This window comes from Poecilia mexicana, unplaced genomic scaffold, assembly GCF_051168715.1.
Source record: "Poecilia mexicana isolate PSO_F unplaced genomic scaffold, ASM5116871v1 scaffold_18, whole genome shotgun sequence".
In the NCBI taxonomy this organism is placed as follows: Eukaryota; Metazoa; Chordata; class Actinopteri; order Cyprinodontiformes; family Poeciliidae; genus Poecilia; species Poecilia mexicana.
The window spans coordinates 26322234-26330432 of NW_028263387.1; the positions used below are offsets into that span (position 1 = coordinate 26322234).

Below are 8199 nucleotides of genomic sequence, written 5' to 3' on the forward strand. Positions count from 1 at the left end.
TTCACTAAGGGACGATCTGGACAACTTATCCAACACCAGAGCCAGTTGGACTGACAGGGAGCTGGAGGAGAGGCGGGGGGAGGACCAGCTGCAGCGATGCCAACAGCAGGAGGGGGAAGCGAGAAGTGAGACAGTGGAGAAATGCGAGATAAGTTACACACACACCGCTGTGATAAAGAATGTGCTCACTAATCCTGTTTGCATGTAGGAATGATCTACCCATAAAGGAACATTTTAGAGGTTTTTAGGTACAATGTTAGATACAATCGTTCATTTTGTACCCGTTAACTCAGTCCTTAACAGAAGGACCAGTGATCCTCTTAGGGCCCACGGGCCATAGGTTGGGAAACTATGAAGAAGAAAAATTATAATCATTAAAAGTTAAACAAAAAAACTGATAGAGCTATGCAACTAAATTACACCAATTAGAAAAATGTATTAGAGATCCTAAGCTAATAATGATTTTCAAATGTTTTATTTACTAGTTTGGAACTAAATTAAACATCTCTACGTGTTGAAAAAAATTGATATTGCAGTGTTGAAATATTATGAAATATTTCGTTGAATTTAATTGAAAAATTTAATTTAGAGTTTAACAAAGAAAAACCACAATATAACCCTGCACTTAAAATACGTGTCTGCTAAAATATCTTCTATAAACCTATGAGTTGACCTGCATTAACTACTAATCCTCCCAAAGACTTTATTAGAAGCTTAAGTGATTGTGACACATGGGCAATGCCATGTGTAAAAAGGGGGGAAACGGGAAAATGGTGAGGTAATACTATATAACTACTAAATTCTTACTTAAAAAATTTTTGTACTGCATGTCCAGTCTGTGTGAAATACAATTCTCAGGGAAACATAAGGCCAAAACGAGGCAGGTTCCCAAAACCATCTTATCCGTTTCAAACCATGCATATGGATTTTATTGAACTTTCACAAAGTGGGCCATATAAATATTGTCTAGTGATGATTGATGCTTTTTCTAAATGGGTTGAAATAGTTCCAGCAAAGCATGCAGATGCTTTGACAGTAGCTAAGGCTATTTGTAAAACTATTATCCCAACACATGGCATCCCACAGACTGTCTATAGTGACAATGGACCACATTTTGTAAACCAAGTGATACAAAACATAGCTACACACTTGGGAATGACATTGAAAAATCACTGTGCCTATCATCCACAGAGTGCAGGTCTGGTGGAAAGAACAAATGGTACTGTGAAAAGTAGATTAAGAAAATGCATGGCAGATTCTGGCCGGCCCTGGCCAGAATGCTTAGATTTGGTGAAGCTCTATATGAGAATCACCCCGACAGCTGATGGTCTAACACCTTTTGAAATAATTCATGGGAGAGCTTACAGATTGCCTCTGTTTGCTCCAGAATACAAAAAGCTGATGAAGATCAGACATTAGCAGATTATATGATCAGGACTCTTAAACTGAAGGAAGTGTCCAGAGCAAAGTTACTGCCTTATGATTCTCTTCCTGTACAGGAGGCCGCTCCAATCGAGCAAGGCGACTGGGTCTACATAAAGGTCATCAAACGAAAGAACTGAGCGAGTCCACGGTGGGAAGGACCGTTCCAGGTGCTGATGACCACACCAACAGCTGTAAAGATTGCTGAAAGACCCAGCTGGATACATCTCAGTCACTGCAAGCTGCAAAGAGTGTTGAACCCCTAATTCGGAGTAGAGAGGAAGGCCGGACTGCAAAGGGGTTCTACTTTTTAGTGTAGTTCGTCTCAAACCCGGTGAAGAAACGCTAAGATTCTCACTCCTTTAGTTTGGGGGTTCTAACATCTCTGTACGCCGAGCAGCAATGGAGACTCCATATGCCAGATGGATCTTCTACTGCGTTGTGACTGCTGCATGTCTGATGTTTGGAGGAGGAAGCGAGCCTGAGTTCCACCCGCATGACAGCACCAATCTGTGTGGAAGCTGATGAACAGGACTGCTCACGAGGAGAACAAGGTGAACAGCTATGTGTGTGTGTGCAGCTACCAATCGCCACACACAACTCAGGTCTGCACCCAGAGAGCATCACTGATGACAAACAGATGTGTCTCTATGGCCTGAGAACACAACCACGACTCAGCGTCCCCGTGCCAATGGGATGCAAATGGTGCAAAAAAGATTATTCTGTTCTACTTCGGACAGGAGATGCCACAAAAGGACTTTTTGGATCTATGAACTGTTCATACACCTACTGCGACAGACACCGGATTACATCAACTACATTGCCTGCAGGGGTCAAAGGGCGACTCCACACTGCAAAGTCTGGAAGGATAACCCAGACTGTGACAACCTGCTTCAGGAAAGGAGTTTCAACATCACGCATAAGACAAAGAGGAGACAAGTGACAACACCGTGCAGCGCCATAGTGCCAGGAGATTATGGCTCACGGATGTTGGCAGACTGGTGCTTCATATGCGGGAATGAAGCGTACATGTTCTTGCCGAAAAATTGGGGAGGACTGTGTGCTGTGGTGCCTCTAATCAACCCGATTGCGTTCATCAGGAAAGCACAGAATGATCTACACACCCGCTCCAAACGAACAGTTATGTCAGAGGTCAAAAGATGGGGAGGCCTCACAACACATACCGGAGTTCCATGGGAATTCAGGATTTGGAACGGCGGAGAAAAATTCATGCAAAGCCTGTTTCCGTGGGTTGGTCTAGGAGAGATTCGGGACCACGTTGAGATAAACAGGTACGGATTACTGCGACTAATCAACATCACATACCAGCTGGCCAATGGCACCATGAAAGAACTGACTGGACTGAGAAACATGGTTATGCAAAACCGTGTTGTCCTGGACTTTCTCACTGCCCCTCAGGGAGGGGTCTGCAAAATCATTGGCCCAACGTGCTGAACTTTTGTGCCAGATGAAACAGGAACTGGAGGAACTATTTCTGACGCTCTATACGAGCTGGAAGATTTAAAACAGTATGTGGAGAGCGGAACACGCGGCTCATCCTCTTTTGATTTGCTTTCATGGCTTACATCTGGACCATGGTGGTCCTTGCTGTTAAAGCTCGTGACACCTGTTCTGATTGTTTTAGTTCTGTTCTGTCTTTTCACAAGTTGCATTATTCCTTGTCTACGACATATGATGTTTAAAACAGTTAACACAACTGTTATCAACTATCAGCTGGCAAAAGCATCTTATGAGACAACTGAAGATGACTTGTTCCAAGTTTCTGACGATTTTCTGAACAATGATGAATTTCTGTAATCAATAAACAGATTAATTCATTTGCTGAATGATTCCTGCACCGAAAATGTGGAAACAAGTGGTGTAGTGATGAGAAACCTGCATTTGATTTTTGCTGTTTCTTTTATTTTCATTTATTTCATTATATTACATTTATTCATTGTGTATTTTCTGTGTTTGGCTTAGGAAAAAAAAAAAAAAAAAAAAAAACCTTGCATTTATTGGTTCTTTTCTTTTCTTTTCTTTTATTTTCTATGCTTGGCTTTTGCATAAAGTTTACACACATAGTAAAATGATAAAAAGGGGGGAATATTAGATATTTTTTGGTATTATCATTATTACTTTAGTTCATATTCAGTCTAATGTTAATTAGTATTTTTAGTTTAAAGTGTTCTCTTGCTTATGTGTGTATAAACTGACCTGGAGGTTACGACTGTCTGTTTATCTTTATGTGAGACACTTAACTCTGTGTTTCCCAGACTTTAATTCTTATCAACCAGAATACCTCCTAACTGCCTGTGAGCAGTCGTATTTTGTCTCTTGTTTATCCTCCCTCCTTGTTGACAGTTTGACCTAGAGCTGAACTGGGCTCAGACCGTAGATCAGATATCACACCTGGAACTGAGTTGCTAGTTTGTTTAGGTTAAATGTTTTACGACCTCTGTTGTTTTCCTGACTGCCCCCTGTGACTGTTTTTCTTTGACAATAAAAGAAGGAGCTCACGTGAAAGCAGATCAGAACTCTCTGTGAACGGCTGATGAGGTTGTTGATGGAGAGTTTTCCTTTTGCAAAAGCTTGTCTATGAAATTCATATACGTTGTCTGTGGTCTTTTTATGTAGGTTCGAGAAAAGTACCTATCAGTACCCAACCAACACTCTGGTGTATTGTTACACCCTAATGGGGTTGTTTTTAATCATATTTACCGTATAAAACATTTTCTGTTGGTTTAACCTTTAAGGGTCCGGACGGAGGCGGAGTTCTGTTTCTTGGCAGAAAACCAATTTAACGCACATTTCTGTCACCTTTTGTTAGCTCCCGCTTCACTTCTTTGGCGATTTTTTCTTTAATCACATTTGATCTGATGCCATTATGATCCGACTTTGAAGTTCAAAGCGAGAAACGAACTGCAATTATAATCAACACAAAGACTGTATTTTAGAGGTAATGACCACTCTGTGTCCTCCTGGCAGCAGGAGTCAGCGGACCGACGGCTTCCCGTTCCCTGAGCCGCATCCAGGAAGCCTCAAACACAGTCCAACAGAAATCTGTATATTAAAAGCTTTAGCAACAACAAACGGTAAAATTCAAATTCAGAAATACTTTATTTATCCCTAAGGGAAGGCAAATGTCATAAACTGTCATCATATGGATAAGCATTAGAGTCCTGATGCATGTAGGCAGATATTCATGTTAATCCATGATAAAATGCTGGTAAAATGACTTATTTTCCTCATAAAATGCATCTGGTTACCATTTTAAAGCCCACAGTGAGTCACTTTTTATCTTTGTCTTACATATTTTTCTTTTGTTCATATTAAACATGAATGTGGCTCATTAAAAAGAAGCAATCAGGTTTGTTTGATCAAAGTTTAAAATTTCAAATTCAAGTCAAAGATCTTTTTCCACGTCTCTCTCATTTGTGTTTTCGGTTAAAACAAGTCAGATCGTGTCATCATGCAGCTTTGCCTGCAGTAAAGCTCATCTTCATCTGTTTTAATACCTTCATCACCATCGGAGCAGAAATCTGGTTCATCGCTGCTGACAGTTTTATTTCAAACCAGCAGATCCGTCAAACGGCTCAAAGGTTTCATTCTTTCAAACACAAGAGAGCGAACATTCATTTAGATTTCTGTCACCAAACCACGACTTAATCAAGTCCAACATGTTTCAGATTAGCTCAGAGCACATTACGCACACTTACATCAGTCTCCTCTAAAGCCATCTCATCACACATATATACATATATAATTCATGAACATGGGGACCTTTTGTCCCAGGAGGAAATGAAAGAGTTTCCACAAACAGAAAATTCAACACTCAATCCCAGGCATGCAACATGAAAACCCACTTCTGACGGGATTTAATTCAACTCTTCCGTTTAGAGGGAGAAAACACAGAAATCATCGGAGAAAAACTTCAGATCTTCAACAGAAACTTTTGGTTTTTAAAGGCTTTCAAAACTTAAACTAAATGTAAGCTCCCCTTTACTTAAAAACAATAAACTTAATCCAACATTGAGCCTAACTTCTGGATTTGTTAAAGTTTTGAGCCATTTTCCCTTATTTATAAGAAATACAAGCGCTCATACTGGTAGTTCACATTTTTAAGTTTATTAGCTGTTAGCTTCCTCATGCAGACTATTGACCAATTTGACTGCCGTCACCAACATTGCGTAAACAACTAAATTATTCCTCTAAACCAAACTTGACCTTAACAAGCTATTAACTGAGACGCTAACACAGTTGATGTCATGACCCGTTACGTCAAACCCAATAAAAACAGACGTTAAGATTCGCCCCAGTCATAAAATCTCCATTCTGCTGTTATTGGAGCGTCGACTGAGCTGCTGTCTGCACTTCCTGTCTGGTCCTCTGATGTATTTCTGTCATGTTTACGTCCAGATAGAAATAAAACACATGGAAGTGTTTAACGATGACTGACAAGCAGCTAATTTAGCGCTGAGCTGTGTGTGTGTGTGTGTGTGTGTGTGTGTGTGTGTGTGTGTCTAAACATACCGACGGCCAAATTAGCGATGAAGAAGTTGGTGACGGTCCGCAGCGTCTTGAAGCGATAGATGACGTAGATGACCAGCGAGTTACCCAGAACCCCCAGCCCGATGATGGTGCTGTAGGCCAAGATCAACACCACCTTCAAACAAACAAAAGCAAACAGCTGTCAGACGTATTCATGCTAATGTGAAGTGAAATGTGACCTTTAACCTTTTCTTTGCTCCAATTAAAGATGGAGGCTGCTCTGGGAGCAGAAACCCGTACCTGAACGCCCACCAGTCGGATGGGGTCTTCTGGAAAATTCACCCCCTCGAATCCGGCTGGCAGAACCGGAGGGAGGATGCCGATGTTTGGGGGGTAGTCATGGTAACCGAGGTTGTTGGGGTCGCTGTCAGGCGGGGGCAGGAAGTGGAGCTCCTCCTGCGTGGCGTTGACTTCTCCGAAAGCCTCCATGTCCGGTCAAACGTGTCCGGCCAGCAGCTCCATTTCACTCCTGCAGCTCGCTGTGCCGGCTGGACGGAGGAGGAGGAGAAGAAGATGATGAATGACGGGTAAACGGCTCTATTTACAGCCCGGGCTCTGATCTGGGTAATTACTGATGAAGGATACTCTCTGGGTTTTCAAGAGCCACTTGGGAAAATTTGTTCAGCTCGGCTGTATTTGTGGCTATTGACATGTTATGAAAAAAACTCAGCAGCCGCTGATGCTCATTGCATCTGAAGAGGCAAAGCACACAGCATCCTGCATGCAGATGATTCTGGCCTGAAGTGGATCATAACTAGTGACGGACGAATCAGGTGACTGAGAGCGACAGCAGCCTCTTCCTGGATTAAATACGCCACTAAATTACCAACCGGTTCACACTTCACACCAAGGATCGCTAATAAAACATTACTGCACTCCGTTTTTATTACATTAATTTGTCCTTTCATCCAGTCTGCTTTTAAATTCATTATATTCATTTGCAGCTCTATTCTTCTCTGAAAAAGCTTCAGCAGCCAAACGACTCCAAACTTCATCTTACTGATAATCTGATCTGCATGATGTGAACAATGAGATTAACATGCAGCCAGTTCAGTGAAGCGTGAAAAACTTTTCTAAAAACTTCATTCCTCTTAATTCCTTTAAACATAAACTGAAAAATGTGTTTCTTCTTATTTTTTAAAATTTCTTCCTTTTTATGAATAATTTACATCATTTTTTGCATTTTCTTCTAAAATTATTCAGCTAGATTAAATCCAGCAGCAACTCTAACCTTTAGCTTTAATCTGCCTGCATGGATGAATCCATGTACATCTGCAGGTAAAAAGACTGAAAACATGTATGATGAACATAAATGTAGGTTTTTAGTATGCAAAAGAGCAAATTTTAGCATAACTGTTCATAACTGCTTCATGCCGGCGAAGTTTCAACACGGTAATTGGTGAGAGAGGAATATGTTAAAACAAGTACGGCTCAAAAGAATCTGAATTTCATATAAAAAAGTTCAGATTTTTGTTTATATCTCATTCCAGAATGTGAAAATTTCTTATTATATAAACTGATCAGACACAGAATTAAATAGACACAAATTTAAATTTGTGTCTCATAAAATGTGAATATTGTGAAAAAGGTGAGTGGAAGGAGAATCTATGTTTTTTACTGTATAATAACTCTTTGCTACAAATTAGCCGGATGGTTATGGATTATCACTAATCTGATCAGATTATGAGCAGGTTGTTCCTCTCGGTCAGTAGAGCAGGACGTTTAATTTCAGTGATGAAAAGGAGAAATCCTAAATTAGAGTGAATGTTAGCTTCTCCATCTCATCTACACTTCCAGTTCCCAGATTATCTGACGATGTCGTGTGAGCGGTAATCTGATATTCCATGTTGCTTTCTAGGTCAACGGATTAAGAACAGAACAGGTAGACTTGACCTGCTTTTTGTTCACGTGCATTGGAAATAAAAGAAACGAAAGAAATGGGTTTCATCTTTAAAAATAGAACTGGTTTGACATTTCAGTCAATAATCTGTTACTGCCGAATCAATCTGAAGGATTATTGAACTGACGCTTCAGGATGAAGTTCAGCCATTTGTGATTTTTCTTTGAAACATAAAACCTCATTATTCTGGGATAAGCTGATTTAGGGGCTCTGTCACTTTAAATCCAAATAAGCTTCTGCTGGCCACGCCCCCAAGTTCAGCGCTTACACTCAAATGTGAAAATGGCTGGAAACACATCCACAAATATACAACTGTACATTTCGAA

The 8199-nt window shown here is 40.6% G+C and overlaps 1 protein-coding gene and 1 pseudogene across 1 annotated transcript in view; one reads left to right on the forward strand and one right to left on the reverse strand.

Annotated features, from left to right (window-relative positions):
• The window catches only part of npy2rl (neuropeptide Y receptor Y2, like), a 30642-nt gene extending 24130 nt beyond the window's left edge, over positions 1-6512 (reverse strand). Inside the window, exons 1-2 of the mRNA XM_088015926.1 lie at positions 6214-6512; positions 5956-6088 (exon numbers count right to left, since the gene is read on the reverse strand). Of these exons, the coding sequence (XP_087872052.1) occupies positions 5956-6088; positions 6214-6402 (322 nt within the window). The 5' untranslated portion in view covers positions 6403-6512. The remainder of the gene's footprint in view (positions 1-5955; positions 6089-6213) is intronic.
• Positions 809-4030, forward strand: LOC148154370 (uncharacterized; annotated as a pseudogene).
• Positions 6513-8199: the final 1687 nt, after the last annotated feature.